Consider the following 27535-nt stretch of genomic DNA (forward strand, 5'->3'; position numbering starts at 1 on the left):
GAGATCAAGAGTTGTTATTTTTCCTATTTTATATACAGAGCATTTAGAGTATTCTGAACATATTTTTTTGCAAGGGGGGCATTGCGTTTTCAATATTGGTCTGGAATATCAGGAACTATTCTGCAAATAAGTTTAGTTTATGTTCATGTTTACCAATACTGATACCTGTTAGGTTTGGGTCCTGTAGTACAGCTGCAGTTATAACGTGCAGTATAACTGTTGTACGCGGCAAATACTGCGTCCAGAATAACAGTTTTTTACTGCAGTAATTTTGCAGTGTACCTGCATTTAGAGTGCAGTACAACGCAGTTATTCTGCAATTACTACATCCAAAATTCAACAGTTGACTGCAGTTAATGTACTTTTTGTCAGTTTCAAAACGGCAATCTTTTTCTGTAAGGGCCGTGCAAACTGGTGGGAGAGAGGTCATTCATCCCTGTCTTGTGCCCCTTTCTAAAGCGATTCATCAGATAATGCATTATTTGTGTGTATATCAGTACATTATTAACAGCCTAAACATAACGAGACTTATATTCGATCAAATAAGCCTCACGTAATTCGACACTCTATCATAGACCTCCATACAAAAAAAGGGTTTATCTCATTCGGACAAATTTTGGGCGCAGGAAAATCCTCTCGCTTCGCCTCTTACGCTCTTGCATTGATTGAAGAAAAACGAGGCCAAATCAGGTATTGCAGTCAAAGCTCTCCAAACTACAAATCCCATGAGTGACCTGCACGGCAAAAGCTTATCGATGGCTTTTTATAATCATCAGCGCTTGGAACGTCAATGATAGAATGTTGAAAATGTTTCTTCATCTGCAAAGATAATAACAACCGTTCCAAATCTTCAGCGCGCTGTCCTGTCGTCGCTTGCATACCTCCGACAGCATTCCTAAACCAAATGGGAGTTTCCAGGAAGTGGCCATATTGGAAGCACTACCAAGCTCGTTCCCCTGTGTCAGTTTACGGAGAGAGTGAGACGAGGGCAGTTAGTTCCCTTTTGCCTAGCTCGGCATTAAAACGTATACATTCCGCACCATGGCTGCTACGGATGTAGACATATTTTCCGTAAGTACACTAATACAGTTTTCTGCCTATCAGCGTATCGCAATATGCATCTATGTAAGGGAATTTGCAATTATTCGTGGAAGTGTGGGCTATGTGGACTAACCGTAGTGAGCAGAGATGGTAGAAGTGATTTCTCTCAATAAGTGTTCACGTTGTATTGTTTGATGGTGTTGTGCTCAGGACATGGCTCATTAATTATTTGCGAGTTTCGTAATGAGTTGACTACATACAGAGGCATAACGTTATTGCTGTATTGATAGTAGCATATACCGGTAGTATGTGCATTGGTGTAATTCCTCCATTCAGTTACACCAGCTGATAGCTGCTCATACCACGGTATGGTACCTATAGGAAATTGTAGTGACCCCAAATCTCCCTGGACAAGCATTTAGCCTACCCCATATTAGCTACAATGTAGCAACATTGTTTACTAATCATTGGTTGGTTTTATCTAATCATTGATTTGACCTTTTTCCTTTGAGACACAATGTGGTTACATTGGAACTTCCTGTTTAGGCAGTCTAAAATTATGCTTAGGCTAGCCTCCATACTAATGATTTAATGTTATGATGGAGATTGAATTGCCTTTTTGAAGGGAAGATGGGCATCTTTTTGTTCAGTAGCCTAATTCAATTCTCAGGGATTTTTTTTAAGAGTTGTGTTATTTATATATATATTTTCTATATATATATTTTGCAGCACTTCATTGTTCATTGTTTCTGAGCACTATTAAACTGATGTTTTATTTTTGATTTAACTAGGCAAATCAGTTATGAACAAATTCATATTTTACAATGACGGCCTACCCCGGCCAAACCCTCCCCTAACCAGGACGACGCTGGGCCAATTGTGTGCCGCCATATGGGACTCCCGATCACGGCCGTTTGTGATACAGCCCGGGATCGAACCAGGGTCTGTAGTGACGCCTCTAGTACTGAGAAGCAGTGTCTTAGACCGCTGCGCAACTTGGGAGCCCTGATGTAGTAGTTCTTTCTGTCTGAATGCATCCCAAAACCTATCCTGAAGATACGATGTTGAATTGCATTGGATTCAACGTTTCTTCTCAAAACCTCTAAAAGCCAGGATGTTGAATTAAAAACATATTTTAACTTACTTTACCAGTTGTCTGTACGGTTGGTCCTTTTGCAGGTAGGAATGTGATGCAATTTATCCAAAGGAAAGTATAATTACATTAACTTTTCAAAGCGATGATACGAAGTTCAGATTTCTATGATCTGAAACATGCGCAGAACCTGAACACACTACCAGCGCTTTGAAAAGATGAAGTAATTAAATCAAATAAAATCAATAATTGTCACATGCTTCGTATCAACCGGTGTAGACTAACAGTGAAATGCTTACTTACGGGCCCTTCCCAACAATGGAGAGAGAGGACAAATAGAAATAATAGAAAAATAATAACACAAGGAATAAATACACAATGAGTAACATTAACTTGCCTATATTCACAGGGTACCAGTACCGAGTCTATGTACAAGGTAATTGAGGTTGATATGTACATATAGGTGGGGATAAAGTGACTAGGCAACAGGATAGATGGATAAAACAGTAGCAGCAGCGTATGTGATGAGTCAAGAGTTATTGCAAATAGGGTCCATGCACGTAGTCCGGGTAGCAATTGGTTAACTAATTATACTTTTCTATGGATACAGTCTCACACTTCAACTTGCAAAACGACCAACCACATGGACAACCCGGTAAAGTAGGATAAAACATTTTCTTCAAAATTCTGTCTTTTAGAGGTTGTGAGATTAAACTTTCCTGATCCAAATGCTCATTTATGCCCATCGTAGAATTCAATGTAACTCAACGTATGGTCTTCAGGGCAGTGTTCATTTTGGCAGCTATTTTAGATGGTCTAGTTTTAGTCTTAAAATACATTTTTTTGTTTGTTTTAGCCATGTTACTATTGTAAAGTGGCTGTTCCACTGGATGTCTTAAGGTGAACGCACCAATTTGTAAGTCGCTCTGGATAAGAGCGTCTGCTAAATGACTTAAATGTAAATGTAATGTTTATGTAATTTCATCCTTTGTTAGTTTTAGTTATCAGTCGACTAAAACTCTGGACAATTTGTCTAGTTTTAGTCACAACCATTTTAGTCACAACATTTTTTATATTAAATTATGAATATTTAGGCACATTCAGATAGCCATGTCCAACTAGGCCTATTATTCCTTTGTGTACCTTAGCTGGCAACATTGATATTGTGGCAGATTTTAACCAATGCCAGCCATAATTAACTCTATAGGCTATAGAGCTTTGACTACAGGTTAAACAATTTGCAGCTCTGATTTTCTCCACATCATAATCAAGGGGGGCAAATAACAGTGGCATTAAAAAAAATGCCAGAAGTATTACTATACATCTAAAATGTTACATTGTTTGAGTTTTTTTCCCCATGGGTCTCGTTATAGTCATAGTTTTAGTCAGGAAAAATGGGCAATTGACAAGTGTTTTTCGTTATAGTTATTGTTGGGGAAATTAACACTGATTCAGGCTACCCAAAACCTAAACCTGGATTATGATTACATGTCATCAAAAACAATGCAAAATATGAATGGTGTGGTGTGTGTGAGGCATGAGGCTACAAAGACACCACACAAGATGGTGTGATAAGCTTTTTTGGTACAGGTCCACAGTGTTGATTTAACTTTTAGCCAATCCATAAGCACATTCCTTGAGTTGTTGAATTAGACAGTAAGCACTAAATTGCTTGGATAAGTAGATTAACAGAGGAGACACTCCTTCCTCAACTTGTCACATTTGATTTAGGGAAGGGAGATTTTTCACCCTGAAGAGAGAACACCTCCTAAATTGCAGATTGCATGCAGATGCAGTACTCCCCATAGGTTCCATTGTATTGCCCAGTAGGGGCAGTGATTACAGAATGATCAAGCCAAATGATTAGATTTGCGTATAGGGAATGCAGTGAAATTGGTGTGAGGAACAACTGTGTCATTCCTATTTACTACCCAAGTTTTATGTTGTAGCCTACGATGCAAGCAAGACGATTTGTTTGAAGGGCACTGTTAATTATGACTGGTTATTGATGGGGAGGATGTATGGTTGATTGCATTGATAGGTTGAACAAAGTAGGGTGCAGAAAGCTATGTGAACCAATCAGTGTCAAAACAATAAAACAAGAGTTGTAGGGGAGCATTGATCGTATTGTACTACAGCGATCTATTTTAGCCCTGATTTTATATAATGAATTGCCCGTAGCGGCTGTAGAATGTTTGATGCTTACTGACCCCTAAGAACATCAATGTGTTATGATGCCAACATAAGGCATACCATTGGGCCACGCACATTGCCTTGAGATCAAAGGCGTGCTAATGAGTTTTGACACTTTAAAAAAATATATAATTTTTTTGTTGTTGATGCATATTAGTAATCCTATTTTAGATATGCATCTGCTGCTTGCAAACCAGTAGTGTTATTTTCTTGGATATCCACTTTTATTCCCATCAGTGGAGGCTGCTCAAAGGAGGACAGGGAGGAGGTCCATCCTCAGTGAATTTCATAAAAATAGTGAAATTAAAAAAGTTTGAATTTTTAGGTAAAACTATTCTAAATATATTCACGTGACCAAATAATTGATTAAAACACACTGTGTTGCAATGGAAGTCTACAGTAATCTCAACAGCACTCTGTAGGGTAGCTCCATGGTGTAGCCGGAGGACAGCTAGTTTCCGTCCTCCTCTTGGTACATTGACTTCAATAAGAACCTAGGAGGCTCATGGTTCTCACTCCAATAAACTTACACGGTATTTATGACAACTTCCAGAGGATGTCCTCCAACCTATCAGAGGTCTTGCAGCATGAACTGACACGTTGTCCTCCCAATCAAAGGACCAGAGAATTAATCTAGTACTGAAAGCATAAGCTACAGCTAGCTAGCACTGCAGTACATAGAATGTGAATAGTTGACTCCGAGAAAGACAATAGTTGAACAGTTTTCAACAAATTAATTAAGTGAGAGAGAGATTTGGTATTTTTTGTCTTTTTCCACACTTTCAGTTTCACTTACTTAGCTAGCAAATACAGATAGTTAGTTTAGTCTACTCAAACACCTGAATCAAACAGAGGAATGCCATGTTAGCTAGCTGCCTATAACTATCCAACACAACACTGGAACTCTTCCAAGTCAAGGTAAGCTTTTGGTTTTATTAATTTATTGGCACCGGGGCCCACCAGTGTAAATGCTGAACTGCTTAATGACTATACACTGTAATGTTACTGCATGATTGTAGCGGGTTTACTAACGCATTCGTTCTATTAGCTATGTTGACTAGGATGTTACTTTAGCTAATAAGGTGATGACGATGTAGGCTGTGTGCAGCGTTTATGACATGGTTTGGCAAGCCTTTTTTTGCCTGGTCACATACAGCTGATGTATTGTGCATTGAAGTCCACAAACGAAGGAGAAAAGGTGAGAGAAGGAATACAACGTGGCTGCTATGAAAGTGAACTGTGTTTACACGTGATCAGAGGTGTATTAATTCTGTTGAAAAACATTTCTTAAAAGTACCTGAAATTGTCTAGTAGAAAGTTTTGTTTGCAACTGTTGGACTAATGATGACACTCTAGATGAGCTAGATGCAGGCATGTGTGTGCAAGGCAGTATTGAATGTGTCACTGTCTGTCACCTCAAAATTCTCTCCACCTGTGTGCACCTACATTGTAAACTTTCATTCATAGGCTAGGTTGTAGCAACCTCATGATGGGTATAGGGAAAATTTGAGTATCATGTAGTAGCCTAAACCTATCGATGTTACATTGAACTGGGTGAATGGAATATGAATGACTGTCATCCAATATGCTGTAAAAGACATAAGGCAATGCTTTTGGAATTTTTTTTTGTCCCCCCTCATCATAAATGGCACTGACCGCCACTGATCCCCATGATAATGAAGTTTCTAGCATTCTCTGTAGAACGATTTGGGACAGATTGTTGCATAATCTGTTTTATATTGACCATACAACACAGTACAGCCTGGAGGCTGGGCTGTCACATCCACTGTTGTAAAACACTGATTAGCTTAGGCTGTGTGGGGAGTCAATTATCCATGTTATTTTGATTCCTATATCTCACCATCTGATGTCATACACATGCACAAACCTATGAAACTGTCGATTTGGCTGTAACTGAATGTATTTCCTGACACCAACAGATTGGTATGCTCCTGTCGATCTTGTAAAATGGCCACTGCTGTCTCCCCTCTCCTCTGTCTTGTTTCTGTCTTTCCTTTTGGACAGAGGCGTGTGACGAGAGAGACGGAGGAGTTTCTGCCAGACAGGCAGCTCTGTGTATGAGTGTGTTTATTAAAGAAAATATAGACTTTATTTTTCCTTGGATGCCTGGTGCCATGCGATGACCTAATCTCCACCATCTGCATACTGTAGACCTGTGCAGCCTTGTGTTAATAATTCTCCATTATACTCCGTGTAGTGCCAGTAGCAGCAGTAGTGTGTCGCTGATGGGTTGTGTGTTAGTTCACTAAAGCAGATCGACTTCAGGTGGGGATGAAAATTCTACTGGAGGTCTCTGTCAGTTTGTCTGGGAATAAATCGTCCCAAGATCCATGTTTTGCCCTAAGGATTAATGTTAACATTATGTTTTACTTTGTACTTTGTCATTTGTAATGTATTGTCACAGATAAAGCAAGGGACTGTACAAAGAGCTTTCAATTCTTGTCAAGGTTTACTAGCCTACCGGCAATTACATGGAAATGGAATTACGCAGAGACTGATTTTTCACTATAAAATGTACAGTCGTGGCCAAAAGTTTTGAGAATGACACAAATATTAATTTCCACAGTTTGCTGCCTCAGTGTCTTTAGATATTTTGTCAGATGTTACTATGGAATACTGAAGTATAATTACAAGCATTTTATAAGTGTCAAAGGCATTTATTGAAAATTACATGAAGTTGATGCGAAGAGTCAATATTTGCAGAGTTGACCCTTCTTTTTAAAGACCTCTGCAATCCACCCTGGCATGCTGTCAATTAACTTCTGGGCCACATCCTGACTCATGGCAGCCCATTCTTGCATAATCAATGCTTGGAGTTTGTCAGAATTTGTGGGGCTTTGTTTGTCTACCCGCCTCTTGAGGATTGACCACAAATTCTCAATGGGATTAAGGCCTGGGGAGTTTCCTGGCCATGGACTCAAAATATCGATGTTCTGTTCCCCGAGCCACTTAGTTATCACTTTTGCCTTATGACAAGGTGCTCCATCATGCTGGAAAAGGCGTTGTTTGTCACCAAACTGTTCCTGGATGGTTGGGAGAAGTTGCTCTCGGAGGATGTGTTGGTACCATTCTTTATTCATGGCTGTGTTCTTAGGCAAAATTGTGAGTGAGCCTACTCCCTTGGCTGAGGAGCAACCCCACACATGAATGATCCCAGGATGCTTTACTGTTAGCATGACACAGGACTGATGGTAGCACTCACCTTGTCTTCTCCGGACAAGCTTTTTTCCTGATGCCCCAAACAATCGGAAAGGGGATTCATCAGAGAAAATGACTTTACCCCAGTCCTCAGCAGTCCAATCCCTGTACCTTTTGCAGAATATCAGTCTGTCCCTGATGTTGTTCCTTGAGAGAAGTGGCTTCTTTGCTGCCCTTCTTGACTCCAAGTCTTCGCTTCACTGTGCGTGCAGATGCACTCACCTGCCTGCTGCCATTCCTGAGCAAGCTCTGTACAGGTGGTGCCCCAATACCTCAGCTGAATCAACTTTAGGAGACGGTCCTGGCGCATGCTGGACTGTCTTGGGTGCCCTGAAGCCTTCCTCACAACAATTTAACCGCTCTCCTTGAAGTTCTTGATGATCTGATAAATGGTTGATTTAGGTGCAATCTTACTGGCAGCAATATCCTTGCCTGTGAAGCCCTTTTTGTGCAAAGCAATGATGATGGCACGTGTTTCCTTGCAGGTAACCATGGTTGACAGAGGAAGAACAATGATCCCATGCACCACCCTCCTTTTGAAGCTTCCAGTCTGTTATTCAAACTCAATCAGTGTGACAGAGTGATCTCCAGCCTTGTCCTCATCAACACTCACACCTGTGTTAACAAGAGAATCACTGACATGTCAGCTGGTCCTTTTGTGGAAGGGCTGAAATGCAGTGGAAATGTTTTTGGGGATTCAGTTCATTTGCATGGCTAAGAGGGACTTTGCAATTAATTGCAATTCATCTGATCACTCTTCATAACATTCTGGAGTATATGCAAATTGCCATCATACAACCTGAGACAGCAGACTTTGTGAAAATTAATATTTGTGTCATTCTGAAAACTTTTGGCCACGACTGTATACCAATAAACCAACAACATTGATTTCAAAGTTTAACAAACCGTAGGACTATATGCACAAGGATTACTTTTAATAATTTCCACTGAACTTTTTACAAAAACACATTTACAGGAAGAACTGTGCAGATACAAAACTTTGTACCAGAATAACATCGAGGTAGGGTTTACTGTGATTCAGTTAACAAACTTTGAACAATTTAAAAAGTAAAAAAATGTGCAGATGCAAAGTTGTCATATTGTGCATAGAGTTTTATGGTTTGTTAACATTGATTTTCAATGTTTTTGGTTGGCATATATTTTAAAGAGATAAATCTCAGCGTAGTTCTGTCACTTTTAATCGCCCCCACATATTTCTGAGGTCAGCCGTTTCCCATGCAAATCACTGGATCAAGAGGAAGTGTGGTGTTTCCTTTCCTCGGAACTTTTAACCAGAGTCTCTCTGAAAGGTACTATCTCATGACTCTTATACTATTACTTTGCACTCCTATACAAACTCCATTCCCTGACTAGTGTGAAGGATGGATGCCTCTCAGCTTATGTGACGTGTGCATTCAGTCAGAGTTCATCTCTGAGGAGTTCGTGTCCACATCCGCAGTTCTGTATGATCCTTGAGAAAACACACTGGAGCAGGTTTTGTGTTTGTTTGCATTCCCTTTGTGGCCCTCAGTCGATTCCAATTGCACACAGGCCTGCCTGCACTGCTCAGCTCTTAGGCTGTGTCCGGTGACATCACCCCCCCCCCCCTCCCCCACCACAAATATGCAGCCTTAGTAGGAAAGACTAAGCCAGACACATGTGGATGAGCCCATTGATCTCAAGATGGTCTCTTTGCTTTCCCTGCACAACGGAGATGGGCAAGATAAGGGACTACATTATTGTTTCCCCCCCCCATGACTCATCATTAGAGATTAGCTGTTGTTCACTGAGGTGGGAGTAGGCTCACTCCCTAACCGTTGCCAGATTTATTTTGTGTGACCTCAATTAATCCCACTTGATTTTTGGAATCTCTAGTCTCTTCTCTGTGCAGAGATGCCACCTCCTGTTTGAATGATTACTCCAGCTCCCTCCTCAGCACTCCAGAGTGCTCATCTCATTATTTAAGCTTTAAGGCACATTATGATGAGCTACATGTCCTGTATAATGTATTATCTGAAAATGGCATATGCATAGGGGACAAATGGAATGTGGTGGTGGTATTTCATATTGCTTATGTCCTCAATTCACAGTAATATGTTTTCTCTCAGTGCTTTCACCCACTCGCATATCTCTAGCCCTGCCATCATTATTCATTTATTTAATACTTTCTTTTTGCAGAATGAAGAAAAGCGTAACCTCAGTTTGGGCGGCCATGTTGGTTTTGACAGCCTTCCCGATCAGCTGGTCAGTAAATCGGTGACACAGGGTTTCTGCTTCAACATCCTCTGTGTAGGTGAGTATCAAACCACATGGTAGTGCAGTAACAGCACTACCATCTCAGGGCACCTTATTCCCTATATAGGGCTCTGGACAAAAGTAGTGCACTATATAGGGAATCGGGTGCCATTCGGTATGCAGCCAGGGTTATTTCTGTCCTTGATATGAACGAGAATTAAGACGACTGCTGCTGTGAAGAGGCTGAGAGAAGAATGTCTCCCCCCTGAGAGTTATTGAGACCTAACAACACTTTTCCCTCTCTTGCCTCCTAGGGGAAACGGGTATTGGCAAGTCGACGTTAATGAATACACTTTTTAACACAATGTTTGAGAACGAGGAGGCCAGCCACTACCAGAATGGCGTGTGTATGCGGCCCAGAACATATGACCTCCAGGAGAGCAACGTCCACCTAAAGCTGACTATTGTGGACACTGTGGGGTTCGGGGATCAGATCAACAAGGAGGAGAGGTAAGCAGCAGATGCTTAGAATCCTACTTTCAGCTGTTCACTAATTGAAGCATTGCCATTGAGTCTCTCTGTCCTTTTCATACTCACAGTGAATGATAACATGCCATCTTTTAGAGTAAATTGCTTACATTGCCTGGAATGTAGACAAGACAAGCACAGTCACTAATTTTTCAGGACATTTTTTTCCCGCCCCCTGAATGGAGTGGGGTTTAGAAGGATGAGGAGGAGGACATTCTTGGTTTGAACTACAGCTGTGGGACTGAGTGTTTGTGTGATCTCCGCAGCAAGATGGCTCACACGCCCCTGAATGATACAGTGGGAGGAACAGGCCGTAACTCATGTTGTTTGGGAAAAAGCTGCAGCAATAGCGCGTCCCAAATAGTCTTTAAAGGTCATCAGTGACGCTTTCTGGGAAAATAGCTTAGAGACGTTAAAGTCAAGGTTAAACATTGTGTATATATGTTCTTGGCAAGCCTTTAGGTCACTTATTTACCCTACAAGCTACAGTATAGTGGTGGACACAGGGATGTGACTAGTACTTTTAGTCCATGATTTCACAAGCTAACCAGGGTTTAACAGTGACTTTGTGATTGTTTTTTGTCTCACTTCCTCAGAATGCTAGATTAAACACACTGGCATATTAAATGTTCACCTCTGTGACCTCTTAAATATTTTTTTTTACACAAGTAGATGCTGGATACTTGAATAAAGATAATGTCTGTGTGCAGACATCTGATACACCCACTGGCAACTTTGAAAGAAACAAAGAAAGTACATGGGATAGTGGGAACAAAAGGAATCAAAGTCAAACTTTGTTTTACACTTCGTATAACTACATTGCTTTTCATTTTGCAGTTATAAACCGATAGTGGACTATATCGACACACAGTTTGAAAACTACCTTCAGGAAGAGCTGAAAATCAAGCGCTCCCTCTTCAACTACCACGACGGGAGGATCCACATCTGTCTGTACTTCATCGCTCCCACTGGGCATTCACTGAAGTCCTTGGATTTAGTTACCATGAAGAAACTGGACAGCAAGGTAAAGGATCAACTACCACCAATGCCTTGTGGGCAAAAAACAGACTGCATCCTATTGTCTGACTTAAAAAATATTTAACTTTGACTGGTATGAATTTCAGTTGTCAGAATAGTCAGATATTCATTGTAGGTCTGGGGACCCACAATGTCCTAGAAAAGGAAGCGACAGACATTCCACATAGCATTTTATTGGATAGGATTTCCTGAGGTTTATATCATACCCTAGTGTATTGGTCAGAATTATTAAGCAAGTACGATGCTGTAACTTCTTACTTCTATGAAGATATTTTTTCGTTCATGGTTTCGTGTGAGTAACTGGGTATTGGGCAGCAGATCCATATTTTAGAACGGTACATTGATTTCAGCCTATTGGAAACATGAATGGTCGGTGCCTCGATTAGTAAACTTGTGGAATTCATCTCATCACTATTGCAGTTGAAGTGTGGGTGAGAGACTGAAAAACAGCTTCTATCTCAAGGCTATCAGACTGTTAAACAGCCACCATTGAGTGGCTGCTGCCAACACACTGTCATTGACACTGACCCAACTCCAGCCACTTTAATAATGGGAATTGATGGGAAATGATGTAAATATATCACTAGCCACTTTAAACAATGCTACCTTATATAATGTTACTTACCCTACATTATTCATCTCATATGCATACGTATATACTGTACTCTACATCATCGACTGCATCCTTATGTAATACATGTATCACTAGCCACTTTAACTATGCCACTTTGTTTACTTTGTCTACATACTCATCTCATATGTATATACTGTACTCGATACCATCTACTGTATGCTGCTCTGTACCATCACTCACTCATATATCCTTATGTACATATTCTTTATCCCCTTACACTGTGTATAAGACAGTAGTTTTAGAATTGTTAGTTAGATTACTTGTTGGTTATCACTGCATTGTCGGAACTAGAAGCACAAGCATTTCGCTACACTCGCATTAACATCTGCTAACCATGTGTATGTGACAAATAAAATTTGATTTGATTTGATTTGAGAGAGAGAGAGTGTTAGAACTAGCTACTATATATATTTTTTTTAGTTACCCAAAAGGAGCGGGTGAAATGTGTGAAACACTCAGGCTGAGACGGACCTGACAATGCATACAGTACTCAAACCCCTATTAGCGACAACCCTACAGAGCTTGTATATCAGGCCGGTTGTACAGCCTATAAAGCGGTTCTAGGAGTGGTGGAGAGGCAATTACAGGCTTGTTTGTGTCTGTTAATGCAGTGACGCATATCAAACCGATAGTGTGGTTATGAGCAAAGCATAGTAGCTTACTTTAGCCAATACTCTCCTCCAGCATGGCTCTATCGCTCTCTGAGCTGTCAGAAATGAACCTTTTCACAGGAGGCAAGGAGCAGACTATAAATCAGTTTATATTTTTATTTAAAGGTCTATGATGTAAAGCAGACAGGCAATGGGGTTTGACTTACACTTCCAGAAAGGCTATTAAGCCGGAACGGTGACAGTTAAAAAGGTGGTCTGGTCTAGGGACTCTAGAGATGGGTATCTGCTCTTTTTTTACCTCAATAAACTTTTTGTAAAGGAAGGAAGAAACTATGTAAAACAACCATCACATCTGTTTTGTAGCAAAATTATTGTGAATGGTCACATCGAATAAGGCCTCCTTTTGACCTTAAACTATATCCTATGTAGCCTGGAGGTGATGAGAGACGTCGGTGACTCAATCTATGTCGTCCCAGTAATCCGAGGAGCCAAAGAGAAACTGTCACAATGTGTTTATTTTCCCATCTGTTTTAGAGCAGAGATGGGACACCATTCAGTTTGTTTTCTTAATTGCTGTTTGTTTTATTTCTCTGTGTGGGTTTGACTGAGCTCAACCCATCGTGGTTGCAAAGTGCCCCTTTTGCGACGTTCAGTAATTTAAGTATGTGTTGATGACCCTGTGGCAAAGAATTCAGATGCTCTGACTCATTTATTTTCAGCATCTTATCTAATCATGCTTTGATTTACAATTGTACGAAACCCTTCCAAAACTTTTCAGAATATCTGAAGATATTCAATTCGAAGGAATAACCTCAAAGCAAACCAAGTGGAGTTGATCTTAAGGCCAGAAATATACTTTTTTTTAATCCTTCAGGTGAATATAATACCCATCATTGCTAAAGCTGACACAATCTCCAAGAGCGAGCTCCATAAATTCAAGATCAAGATCATGAGTGAGCTGGTGAGCAACGGAGTGCAGATCTACCAGTTCCCCACAGACGATGATGCAGTCACCGAGATCAACTCCTCCATGAATGTGAGTCTCTCTGTCTTTGTACACTCACTCAGTGTTAACCTCACTGTATAGGAATGTATGGTTTTAATAGCTGCACATAGTTTCCTCCCTTTGAAACTGCCTCCGTTTGTACTATTTTCCAACTGTAGAGAACTGTGAAGAACTGCACGACTCGTTCTCTGTGCCAGCTATTTCCTATTATGTAAATCAGGGATGGGCAACTGGCGGCTCGCAGATAAAACAAATAATTGTGTGAATGTAATATATACATACATACATACAGTTGAAGTCGGAAGTTTACATACAGTTAGGTTGGAGTCATTCAAACTCGTTTCACAACCACTCCACACATTTCTTGTTAACAAAATATAGTTTTGGCAAGTTGGTTAGGACATCTACTTCAGTTAGGACTGCTATCTACTTTGTGCATGACACAAGTGATTTTTCCAACAATTGTTTACAGACAGATTATTTCAATTATAATTCACTGTATCACAATTCCAGTGGGTCAGAAGTTTACATACACTAAGTTGACTGTGCCTTTAAACAGCTTGGAAAATTCTTGGAAAACAGCTTGAGAAAAAATGTCATGGCTTTAGAAGTTTCTGATAGGCTAACTGACATCATTTGAGTCAATTGAAGGTGTACTTGTGGATGTATTTCAAGGCCTACCTTCAAACTCAGTGCCTCTTTGCTTGACATCATGGGAAAATCAAAAGAAATCAGCCAAGATCTCAGAAACCTCCACCTCCACGAGTCTGGTTCATCCTTCTGATCAATTTGATGTTTTAAATTGACAAAAAAAACAAGGACATTTCTAAGTGACCCCAAAATATTGAACGGTAATATGTATGTACAGTGGGGCAAAAATGTATTTAGTCAGCCACCAATTGTGCAAGTTCTCCCACTTAAAAAGATGAGAGGCCTGTAATTTTCATCATAGGTACACTTCAACTATGACAGACAAAATAAGAAAAAATAATCCAGAAAATCACATTGTAGGATTTTTAATGAATTTATTTAGCAAATTATGGTGAAAAATAAGTATTTGGTCAATAACAAAAGTCTCTCAATACTTTGTTATATACCCTTTGTTGGCAATGACAGAGGTCAAACGTTTTCTGTAAGTCTTCACAAGGTTTTCACACACTGTTGCTGGTATTTTGGCCCATTCCTCCATGCAGATCTCCTCTAGAGCAGTCCAGGAAATGACGGAGCCCTTTCTGCATAGTTTATCTTTTAAGAAAAGCTTTCAGCAATCATGCCAGCCTTCTCTTAATTTCTATTCGGTGTCTGAACTGTGTGTTAAGTCGTTTTTAATTCATAAGAGTCAATATCAGTAACTTAATACAAACATCCACATCAAAATCTGTCGGTTTAAGCTAGAGACCAGGGAAGGGGAGACTCATGAACACTATGGTGTTCTCCGTTTTGCTCTACGACCCCCTCAAGTGTCACTCGTCTGAAAGTAACCCATACAAAGAAATGGAGGTAGTTTTGTGCCAACAAAAATAAGGGGTTAAATATGTGTCCAAAAAGTCTTATCCGGAGCTTGCTCCTTGATAAAGGACAGACACTTTTAAACCTTATTTTTGTGCCTGTCTTTTTTGCAATTCATGAATGTGTTGTTCAATGTGTTTCTATGGGCTATAGTATTAAAGGCCAAATTCAATATCTTAACCCCACAAAAAAAAGATACCTAAAGGGATCCTAAAATTCTAAATCAAATAGCTAAATGATCCATGGTATGAGGGGGCTCTCCCCGCCCCCAACAGCTTAAACTTTGAGGTTGACTGCACAAATAGATTGATTGCACAAATCAGTTCTGCGTGTGTGGGTATGGATGTGGGCCTGCAGACCCGCGAGCCACTGCAGCCCCCACCCCCATTAAAGTTGCCCATCCCTGATGTAAATGAATTGGCTGCCTGGCATTGGTAGAGCAGACAGAACAGGAGTTGTTGTTCTGTCCTGTCTATTGTTGTGTCCCAAATGGCACCCTATTACCTATATACTATAGTGCACTACTTTTGACCAGAGCCCTATGGGCCCTGATCAAATGTAGTGCACTAAATCGGGATTAGGGTGCCATTTGGGACGTACCCTATAGCGCTGTGTTCAGGCTAGATTACCTCGGTGCCTGGGTCCTAGCCAGTTTTGGCTTGCCACTTAATTCTTGAGGTTCCTTCTGGGGAACATGTTTTCCTCATGATGGCTCACTGGCCAGGGTCATTCTGGGAGCAATAAAGAACCATGGGCCAGTTGCACCAACACTGGTCACTAGATCATCGCCAGGGATCTCTCGATATGCCCTTACACACACGCGTGGAAATGTACCTATATGCACAGGGCCAAATTGAAATGTTTCTAACAGAAGAATTATAAAAAGCATGGTAGCAATTGCAAGTGACCACTGGAGATTATGGGGAAATGATCACACCAAAGGTGAGGACACAACAGTTCACCTGACACAAGAATGAATCCAAACATTACTGTTGATTTGATGTGCACTTGACCTTTACTGTACTTTTCACAGCATTGGTCAATAAGGAAATCTGAAAATATGTTCAGCAACATAAGTATATTCTTTGAAATGTGGGAGTAGGCGCAAGATAATAAAAAAATAAGTGGCCTCACATCTCTCCAAACTGTGCCCACCATCAGACAATTACTGTTTTACGCAATCCAAAAATGGTCCATTATAAATCGCAATCTGGGTCAGGTGGGCATCATTTAAAAGCTTATTCTATTGCTGACATGGCTTGCTAAGTTCTAAAATACAATTTTACAGTGTTAGGCTTTCGAAGGCATTTCAGACAAACCGACTGTAATTTTGTTGCACATAGAATGGAGTCGTCATGAGTGCATTTAAGTGTGTGTTCCATGGCAAACGCATCCCGTCATTGTAACTGTGGATCTAACATAGCGATCATAATCATTGATACTGCAAATTTAGTTTTCAAATATGGAAATGTGAAGTTCACATTTGGGACTCATGGGTGTGTGGTTTGCTTGTATGACATCAAAGCTGTATTTTTTATAATTCTCAACTTTCAGAAACGCGTTGACCTCACTCGGATAGCAACAAATGTGAAAAGGTATCTTAATTAGCAGAAGGGGAGGGGCATCTTTTTGTCGTGCACGGTACTCAGGTTTATAACTACCGTCAGTCAAAACCATACAGTGAAGTGGAGAACCTGAACTCTGTATAGAGTCTTCCTGTACAGCCACTGTGTTCCAATTTAGGCGTTTATCAATGACGAACTCTGCCATTTTCAACTCATATACGGAATGACACGTGCTGTGAGTGGAAAGGGCTTTCACCATCATTACATGCTCAAATCAACCACACATCTGATCTCAATTACAACCATCACCCGCCACCGATTTTACCGTTCCATAACGTGGATGTCATAATCTTTAGTCCTGATTGCGACCAACATTTTTCAAGATGATTTCGTCCTCTGGTGGGTATTATCATTGGAACAATTTGATCTAGCGATTTATGTATTTGACAATCATTCTGTACAACTGAAATAAAGTATTTCATTTACTCATTTATCACAGCAAATCTACAATGGCAATGTAGCCTACCCTGCACATTTATGAATGGCAAAAAATCATGGTGTTGGATAACATCTTTTTGTTGACTATTTATGTAATCCATGAATGATTTTACTTGTCTGACTCGAATATGGCCATTTCTTATCAAGAGGGGAAAAATAAATATTCCTGAACTGTAAACTACACATTTGAGATTTGAAACAAAATTGTGGTTGTTGTATTTTGAATCAAATTGTATTTTATTCTAATATTGTGCAGACAGCGGAGATGATTTATTTATTTGTAGAATGTGATAAGTCAATAGTGAACCTTATCATTTCGTATAGTGCTACATGAATTAGGCAGTGGGCCTATTGTGGCATATTGTACTTTATTGAAGAAGCAATGTCTGTCGCACATGTTGCTGCAATCCATGTAACTTTAATTAATTAATATAAAGTTGATCTTCCAAGAACGTTATTTTCGCAAAGTTATAATCATTGTAATTAACAGGCTACATTTCCAGTCATAATATGTCACATTCTTCTATTTTTTTATTTTTATATTTCGTTGTTCCTGATAGGATGTTTTCTCCACTGGGGTGGGAGTAGTAAACGCAGACAATTGCCATTTCCATTGTCTATAGTGTTAAGCCGGCTTGACAGTAACAGCGTCAGATCAGATCAGTTTTATTTCCGCAGCTTTTTGTGTAATCTCCCGGTAGTAGAGTGTTGAGAAATCCAGCTGTAACCTGCAGGTAATCTGCAGCTTCCACATCTCTGTTGCAATCGGGCCCATATGTTTAATCAGACCAACAAGACATGCCTCTAAATACAGCTGGCTAGATGTGAAACACAGTAACTGAAGTAACGTATATGTCAACACTGTTTAGAGTTACTCTTGTGTGGTCTATGGCAACGTTGGTACAGCCAAAGTTTATCGCCTGTCTTCCATGGACATCTGTCTAAGCAGTTAGACCTGTCCAGTAAAAATGTTGGCTATGCTGTGAGGAAGGAAGTGTAACCTGTGTGAGAGTGATGGGTGTTGTGGAAGCTGCTTCTGGTCAAATCTGTAACCTGACTAACCTCTTGACCTCTGAACTCTTTCAGGCTCACCTCCCATTCGCTGTGGTGGGGAGCATCGAGGAGGTCAAAGTGGGGAACAAAACAGTGCGGGCCAGGCAGTATCCTTGGGGAGTAGTGCAAGGTGAGTACCTCTCCTTCTGTACCTCTTTTTGCTTCTTTTCATTTCAGGAGAGAACCACTGTTCAGGAATCCTTCCCTAGTGTCTTTGGAAAATGGCAGAGACCGATGAATGCACTATTGGTAGCATTACTGCAGGGACACTGCCACATCTATTGGTAGTATTACTACAGGGATACTGCTACATTGTTTGCAGATGTTTAGCCGTGGTCGACAGGGATGGCTAAACGCTGTAATTTGATCTTGTCACTGAGCGCTGTTGTGAGAATTTTTTTAGTGTTGAGTTTATTTTTATTTACAGGGACAGTGTACATTAATCAACGTTTCAGTAAAAGTGCCGGTTTTAGCCAGTCAGCTAATTTTCAACCGCAGTCCCTGGGCAGGTTATTAAAAACAATTACAATATAGACAATAGCAACATAGGACAAGCAAGACGAAGCATACAGACATAGCAACATAGAACAAAAAGCAGCAAGACAAAAATCATAAAAGCAACCAAGTGTGACCCTAATATTTGAACCCAGCTGGGAGTTTGATTCAGAACGCTCTCTCCATTATCCTGTGGCTTGTTTCCAATCCACAATCCTTCAAGGACTGTGGTTTAGGTTTATTTATAAAGCCTGCCTCATAGGTTAAGCGTGTAGCAGATGATTTCCATCAATCAATAGGGTGATAAATTATAGGCTAGATAGAAAATGATTAAGTCAGAGGTTCCCAAAGTGATGTAAGCAACTGCCAGTTTTTGCTTTTGAATTGGGACTGTGACTGCTTATTACCAATCAGTCTGACCGTACTTTTGAAAGCATTTCAATCTGAAGAAAGTGTGGTTTGAAGTGATTTAAAATACATCAGAAAGGTATTGGGAAGTTCAGAAGATCATCAGGAAATAATTTTGGATGATCTTCTGTCTTCCCCTCGTCTGGTTTGGTGCCTGGTCTTGTCCACTGTTCTAATGAGTCCTGTGCGGCTTGTGAGCATTGTCGAGGGAAACAGGAGATGCATATACGTGTTCCTGAGGGGGGGGGGGGGGATTTTGAGTGCTTTTTTAAATTTCACCTCAGGATATCTCTCTTGTTATCTCTGAACCCCAGACAACTATGACAGATGGCAGACCGCTGGTATTTCTTCCCTTCCAACTATTTCTGTGCAGAGTGTAATGTGTGTAATGCAACTCTGGGTTTCCCGGGGTCAGCAAATTGCACCCCGGATCTCAGCGGGGAGAGTTTACCAGAGAAGTTGTTAGATGCCAGATGTCAGCCATTTTCTTCCACATTTCTCATCTCCAAAGACTTCAAAGTGGAGATCATTTGTCTGTGTATGTCATTTCTCTCAAAGTATTTTCACGTTCTCTGTATACTGAAGGTGTAGTGACTTTCATGTTGAAAGTGATCATGTTCCACACTAAACGCTGTGCTAATTGGCACTTTGTTTTTTTACCACATCCTTACATCCAGCACAGCGCTCACAGCTGGGGTTGATACAGTATTTATTTCCACTATATCCTGCAGTATACCACTGTAGCCATGGAGTCCATGACCTTCCTCTGGGCAAATCCTCCCCCACTTATGTCAGTGTGAAAAGCAGGAAAGGCATCCAATCATGTGAGGACTGGAGCAGGAAGCCTTTGAGCAGGAAGCCTCTGAGAACTCTTTGACTCTGAGTTAGTGGACCATAACCTCTGAACGTTGTCCTTTTTTTCTAATTAATGTACACTACTCTTGCCAAATATCCCCATGTTTTCCCCTCAATCGTACTGTGCTTTCCTCAGTTAATGTGATGCTACTCCTACTCTGAGAGGAGAGTTATCTTACAGCACCTAGTTTATCATTAATCAATTGCAGGAGTCCCACAACGTGGACCCATTGAACTTGTATATCACTCATGTAGATTCATTGACCGTGGTTGCCTGTGACCTCAGATGTTAGTCACATAGTCTCGTTGACATTGCATTGTCTCTGTGCTGTCCTGTCCAGTGGAGAACGAGAGCCACTGTGACTTTGTGAAGCTGCGTGAGATGCTGATCAGGGTGAACATGGAGGACCTGAGGGAGCAGACTCATGCCCGCCACTACGAGCTCTACCGCCGCTGCAAACTGGAGGAGATGGGATTCAAAGATACAGACCCTGACTGTGAGCCGTTCAGGTGAGGCAGCAAGGCTGATCACAGAACACACAAACACTGAAATGAATTGTTTAGTCATATGTTATAAGAAAGCAGACCAACGAATCTGAGTTCAGCATGTAAAGATGCTCTGTGAGTGATTTAAAAATGGTAATTCCTTTGTGAGTTAGTCCAAGCTGTAGTTAGTCTGACATGTAGTAAGCCACTTCTTTGTTTGTCCTGTCCACAGCCTCCAGGAGACCTACGAAGCCAAGAGGAAAGAGTTCATGGGAGACCTGCAGAAGAAGGAGGAGGAGATGAGACAGATGTTTGTCAACAAAGTGAAGGAGACTGAGGCAGAGCTGAAAGAGAAGGAGAGAGAGGTGAGGGTGTGGCTGCTGGAAAGAGGAGGAAGGTGGGGGGTGAAGGAAATGAGTTTGCGGTCTTATGTAGGATTCAGTTGTTGCACATACAGTACCTGTCAAAAGTTTGGACATCTACTCATTCAAGTGTTTTTCTTAATTTATTGAAGACATCACAACTATGAAATAACACATGGAATTATGTAGTAACCAATAAAGTGTTATTTCATTTTAGATTCTTCAAAGTAGCCACTCTTTGCCTTGATGACAGCTTTGAACACTCTTGGCATTCATTCTCTCAACCAGCTTTTGCTTTTCCAACAGTCTTGAAGGAGTTTCCACATATGCTGAGCACTTGTTGGCTGCTTTTCCTTCACTCTGCAGTCCAACTCATCCCAAACCATCTCAATTGGGTTGAGGTCAGATGATTGTGGAGGCCAGGTCATCTGATGCAGCACAATCACTCTCCTTTTTGGTCAAATAGCCCTTATAAAACTTAAAATTATAGTCCCACTAAGCTCAAACCAGATGGGATGGCATATCGCTGCAGAATGCTGTGGTAGCCATGCTGGTGAAGTGTGCCTTGAATTCTAAATAAACCACAGTGTCACCAGCAAAGCACCCCCACACCATGACACCACCACCTCCATGCTTCACGGTGTGAACTACACATGCGGAGATCATCCGTTCACCTTCTCCAAGTTTCAAAGACACGGCGATTGGAACCTAAAATGTCAAATTTGGACTCATCAGACCAAAGGACAGATTTCCACCGGTCTAATGTCCATTGCTCGTGTTTCTTGGCCCAAGCATGTCTCATTTTATTGGTGTCTTTTAGTAGTGGTTTCTTTGCAGCAATTAGACAATGAAGGCCTGTTTCACGAAGTCTCCTCTGAACAGTTGATGTTGAGATGTCTGTTACTTTGAAGCATTTATTTGGGCTTCAATTTCTGAGGCCGGTAACTCGAATGAACTTATCCTCTGCAGCAGAGGTAACTCTGGGTCTTCTTTTCCTGTGGCGGTCCTCTTGAGAGCCAGTTTTATCATAGCGCTTGATGGTTTTTAGAAACCGCACTTGAAGAAACTTTAAAAGTTATCGAAATGTTCCGCATTGACAGACCTTCATGTCTTAAAGTTATGGACTCATTTCTCTTTGCTTATTTGAGCTGTTCTTGCCATAATATGGACTTGGTCTTTACCAAATAGGGCTATCTTCTCTATATCCCCCCCACCTTGTCACAACACAACTGATTGGCTCAAACTCATTAAGAAGGAAAGAAATTCCACAAATTAACTTTTAACGGGGCACACGTTAATTGAAATGCATTCTAGGTGACTACCTCATGAAGCTGGGTGAGAGAATGCCAAGAGTATGCAAATCTGTCAAGGCAAAGGGTGGCTACTTTGACGAATCTCAAATGTGAAATATATTTTGTACATTTATACATGATTCCATATGTGTTATTTCATAGTTGTGGTGTCTTCACTATTATTATACAATGTAGAAAATAGTAAAAAATAAAGAAAAACACTTGAATGAGTAGGTGTGTCCAAACTTTTGACTGGTACTGAATGTTGACATTGACACCTACATACTGTCAAATGTAACTGCATATTTATACCTGTGCTGACCGTTTTGATATATATTTGGTTTGTAGATAATCAAGTTTTATCTCTTGGCCTGACATCTTATCTATCTGCCACAATCAGTTGCACGGCAAATTTGAGCAGCTGAAGCATATGCACCAGGAGGAGAAGAGGAAGGTGGAGGAGAAGAGGCGGGAACTGGAAGAGGAAATGAACGCCTTCAACCGCAGGAAGGTGGCAGCTGAGACGTTGTCCTTAGCCCAGCCACTCAAGAAGGACAAGGACAAGAAAAAGTAAGCAAGTTCCTGTCCTCTTCCACTCGCTCTCCCTTTATTCCTCCCTTACCTTCTCTTACCCTATGGTTTAGCTTCAAAGTCCCTTTGTCCTCCCTTTCTCCCCAAAGGATTGAATTGAGATTACAGATAGCAGTGGATTGACTTAGAGTATATACCGTGATCATGAGGGGCCTTCCCCTCCGTCCCCCCAAATTCCATACCAGGGTGATGTATTTATTGTACACTGAAGTAGTTATATGAATATGAGCAGACAGACTTATGGGAAATACCTGACCTTAGCAGTTCCTAGTTGGAGAGAGTCAGGTTCTATGTGAGGCAGTCACAGACACTTTTTTTTTTTAGCTTCTAAAGTCTCCATCTAGTGGATAATATGTGCATTGGCAGTTACTACTGAAACCGTTCATCCATTTTGTGGTTAGTCTGACAGATTTCATAGTTCCTGAGGTAGTGCTTGGGTTTTCACTACATTAGGGATTGTACGTTATTTATGAGGGATACCTGGAGAAAATGGTAACTCTCTGAAGTTTAAATGGTAGTAAAATATATTTTTACTCAACTCTCCCTGAGCACTTGAAAAAATTGTTCCCTCAAAAACAATGTGGACCTGCGCAAATTTCAGGTCTGCTGAGTGCAAACATGAATGTTGTAAAATTCAGTGCAACTTCCATCGCACGTTTACTATGAACACTGAGGCCGTATCCGCTTTAATTATTTAAATGATTTTTTTTTTGCTATTGTGCTGATGCCTGTCGGTCGGAGGCATGAACACTTTAAGCGGGCCAGGTCCAACATAACAGGAACAGCCACAGACATCTCTACTAGGGGTTTCTAAAACAGCTGTCGTCAACAGTCTTGTATGACAAGACTTGAACTCGCCCTACTATCGGAGTACCACCACTACTGCATATGCAGACACTGATCCATCGCACAAACCTTATCACAAGATCTAGGATCCACATTTTTTGTGTGTCTGCCTTGATGTCCATAAAACTCCACGGACCCCCTTGCGCAGTGGAATTTAGAATGATACGTGACTACTGCTATCCATTCAGCACCACGGTTCAAAGGGCGCTCAAAATAACCCTCATCAAGATGTTGCCTACATCTGATAGACCTACTCATCACTTATTATTTTATACAACGGGTGGGTTTAATCCAGAATGCTGATTGGTTAAACCGCATTCCAGCCAGTGTCTATTCCACAAGCTACCACCGGCTGAATCTATGATGTTAAAATGCCTATTTACTCTGTTCCATCGGACTGGCAATCCCCTGTCTAGTCAGCCCAGCCAGGCAATTTATAAACTTTATCTCCATTATAAAAAGCATTTAGACATTCTCTAATTTATTTTAGACTGACATTTAGTTTAACAGTGGAGATTTGTATAAACCTTGCTGTTTGTTTCTGACATTTGCAGCCTTGTTTCAATATTCAAATTTGATCTTCAGCTGTCGCAAAGTAATGAATGTGTTGGGATGAGACAGACAGACAGGCGGGCAGCTTTTCTCAACCAGTCGAAATCATGAATCAGCATACATTTTCAAGGATATATACAAAGAAATGTCAATAGAAAACAGGTCAAACAAAACTAAGTGCAGCTAGTTTGCAGCTTGTATGACGTGACTGTGTTGTTGTTAGCTCCTCTGAACAACGGTGTCCTGCGAGAGAGCACATTTTCTATGCCAGGTGAAAATTGCACATCATTAGCTGATTGTTATGGATGTATCCAAATAGAGAGACAGGCTCTATGTGAGGCAGTCACAGAACTTTTTTTTTATTGCTTCTACAGTCTCCATCTAATGGATAATATGATAACACCGGCCCTCGACACCAGTGTTAATATATCCTCCAAACACCGGCTTCTCGGGATTATCATTTAAGTATTCAATCTGTAGGTACAAACTTTGATCTGAGAAATGATTGTCACTGAATTATTTATTTTGCTCTCACCTAAAAGAAAAATAACACTACACCACTGCTTCTTGGCTATAGAAAGTTGTAGCGCTCCCTTTGAATGTCAGTCAAACCATGAATGTGAACGCCTATCCATCGCAATGTGTAATGCAGTGTAGCCTAGTGTTATTTTATTTTTTTTATATATATATCACACACACACACCATCCCAACAGTGCAAAAACTCAAATTACATTTTCTTAAAAATATAACTTTGCCCTGTGCTTCTCCCAGCATGCTTGTTGTATAGCCTAGGCCATGGATCATTTGATTGAGACCACACTAGGCGTGCTAGATATTGCGCACCCAGCAGAGAATCGGGGATGAGGGGCAGCATTGCGCACACATGAGATACTATAATAAGCAACTAATTCTCAAACCCTGAGCATGTGGCATTTCATCAATGTACAAATTACACGACCCTCCCCTGGACTAAATAAAAAAACATATTAACCCCCCCCCCCCCCCCCCGACTGAAATTGAAAAGGCATGACGCTCCCCCATTTTCCTCCCGGTAACTATTGTGTAAATTTTGATCTCTTCTTAACAGTTTTGTTAGAACTTTACATTTACACTGGCATTTTTCATGAGTGGTCTTCAAAATGGAGTTGAAGGGCTCCCTCCCCTGACAGCTCTGAATTATCACTCCTTCATTAATTATTCTGTACTGACATTATATTGATTCTGAGGCACAATCCACACATTTTCTGACCTTTCTTTTTTCTTTTTTCTGTCTTCTCTTTCACCTTCATTATACTTCATCTTCATGAAGTCATACATTTTTCTGAAAGAATGTGAATGTGGAATGTATATGATTTGCATTATTTCACTCCAGTGTGTTTCCATTCACTTTATTTTGTCATTTGTGGTCATTTTCTTTGTCATTTTCTTTCAGTTAATGTATGAGCCCAGTATGCCAAGCCGACCATGGATTTGTCTTCCATCATCATAGTGACGTCAACGTTTGTTTTTTGACATTCCTTCATGACATTGTGCACATGGACCAAAGACCCTGATGGGACAGGAGACCCAACTTGCTGACAGTGGCCATTCCCTTCTCTAGGATCATTAATGTTATAATTTGGAACATGTTTTTATACATCTTTTTCTAGTTTGAGACTTACTGATGTGTTTTGCTCACCATCACTGATTTATAACAGAAGGCACAACAACAAATCATGGACTTTGAACTTCACTGTTTTTTGGTACTAACTTGTGTTGTTACCTTGTTCTCCGATATTGTCAGTTAATGTAATGTTAATAGATAAGCATTTACTGGTAATGTAGGTGGACTCGACTCCTCACCAGCCAAACACCATTGTCTTACATCAGGTGGCGTCACTCCTACGTGACATTCAACCGACAGTGTAGACATTTCATTACGCTATCTGACATAAGACAATGGCCGTACACCTCATAGAGTGGGGTCTGAATTCTGAGCCAAACTAGGCCAGACCTTAATCCTGCATAGCAATAACGTAACTAAGTACAGTACCTGTATATTTATATTTTTGCAAACCGGTATATGTAGGTACCATCAAGTATACTAGTACTAAATATTAAAAATATGCAATCAATTCTGGTGCTGTTTTATGTTAATCCAGAAACCTGTATGTGAATATTTTCAGAACTTACTTGGCTTTATTAAAATGCAGATATGCAAAATGGATATGATAAAGCACACTATCCTGTATGTTGTCTAATTGTGATGTACCGTAAGCCATTGACATGAGTATGTGAGTGGTGTCAGTTTACACGGCCCATATACAATGCAGAAACTAATAGAGGCCTGGACTAACAATAGAAATGTTTACGTCGAAAGACTAGAAGTACTCGTTTTCATTGAAAATAAATGCAACCATCGCATTGGATGTCTCCCTATCCCATGATTTGATTTGATAAACTTGGGGGTTCGAGCCCTGAAAGCTGTGGCATATCAGACCATATACCATGGGTATGACAATTGGTCTAATTACGTTTAAACAGTTTATAATGTACAGACGTCGGATCTTAATATGACCCATTTCGTCGTAGGAGGAAAATAATCTTGCACCATAAGGATTTTGAATGTGTATTTAGAATTGACGCTAGGAGTCAGCTGGTAGCTGTGTTTGTAGTCTACACGATAATTTAGACTGCAGATTCACTGGGTGTCAGTACAAGTAGCCTATGTATGTGAATTCTTATGTGGATTATAATAAATGGACAATATTTGTAGGGGATAATGTATTCTTCGTTAGGGGAAAATCTGTTTTTTTAGATCAATTGTTTTATTCTATGTTCAAAGCAACCAATAGGCAAAATTAATTAAAGGTTATTTCAGTTCCTTCCATGAACCAGTGGGTACAGCCACTGACAATGGCACACGTGCCTGAGTAGGCATGAGTTTGAATCTGGTCCACAAATGCCCTTAATATTTTTGGAGGAACTAGTACTTTTCTAGTTACTCTGTAATTTCTGGGGGAAGTAACTGACTTTCTACTAAGTTTCAATTGACCAAATCCCTTTCGTTACATATACTGAAAAAATATATAAAATGCAACATTCAACAATGTCTTATATGTTGCTGCCTTACAGTTCATAAGGAAATAAAATCTATGGAGTTCACATGACTGGGCAGGGGTGCACTGACTGGGGAGCCAAGCCCACCAATAAAAATGAGTTTTTCCGGTGAAGAAACCGGGCGTGGAGGTCCTGAGCTGGCGTGGTTACTCGTGGTCTGCGGTTTTGAGGCCAGTTGGACGTACTGCAAAATTCTCTCAAACAAGGTTGGAGGGGCTTTATGGTAGATTATAATTAAATTCTCTGGCAACCGCTCTGCCTGACATTCCTGCAGTCAGCATGCCAATTGCACGCGCCCTCAACTTGAGACATCTGTGGCATTGTG

The 27535-nt window shown here is 40.6% G+C and overlaps 1 protein-coding gene across 1 annotated transcript; it reads left to right on the forward strand.

Annotated features, from left to right (window-relative positions):
* The first annotated feature begins 813 nt into the window (after positions 1–813).
* LOC115105259 (septin-8-A) lies at positions 814–26514 on the forward strand. The gene is made up of 10 exons (XM_029627056.2): positions 814–1071; positions 9725–9839; positions 10096–10291; positions 11147–11333; positions 13467–13628; positions 18257–18353; positions 20323–20491; positions 20700–20832; positions 22522–22691; positions 25544–26514. Exons 1-10 carry the CDS (start codon positions 1042–1044, stop codon positions 25545–25547), a joined length of 1263 nt encoding a protein of 420 aa, XP_029482916.1. The 5' UTR covers positions 814–1041; the 3' UTR covers positions 25548–26514.
* Positions 26515–27535: the final 1021 nt, after the last annotated feature.

Source organism: Oncorhynchus nerka, linkage group LG22, assembly GCF_034236695.1.
Source record: "Oncorhynchus nerka isolate Pitt River linkage group LG22, Oner_Uvic_2.0, whole genome shotgun sequence".
Classification (NCBI taxonomy): domain Eukaryota; kingdom Metazoa; phylum Chordata; class Actinopteri; order Salmoniformes; family Salmonidae; genus Oncorhynchus; species Oncorhynchus nerka.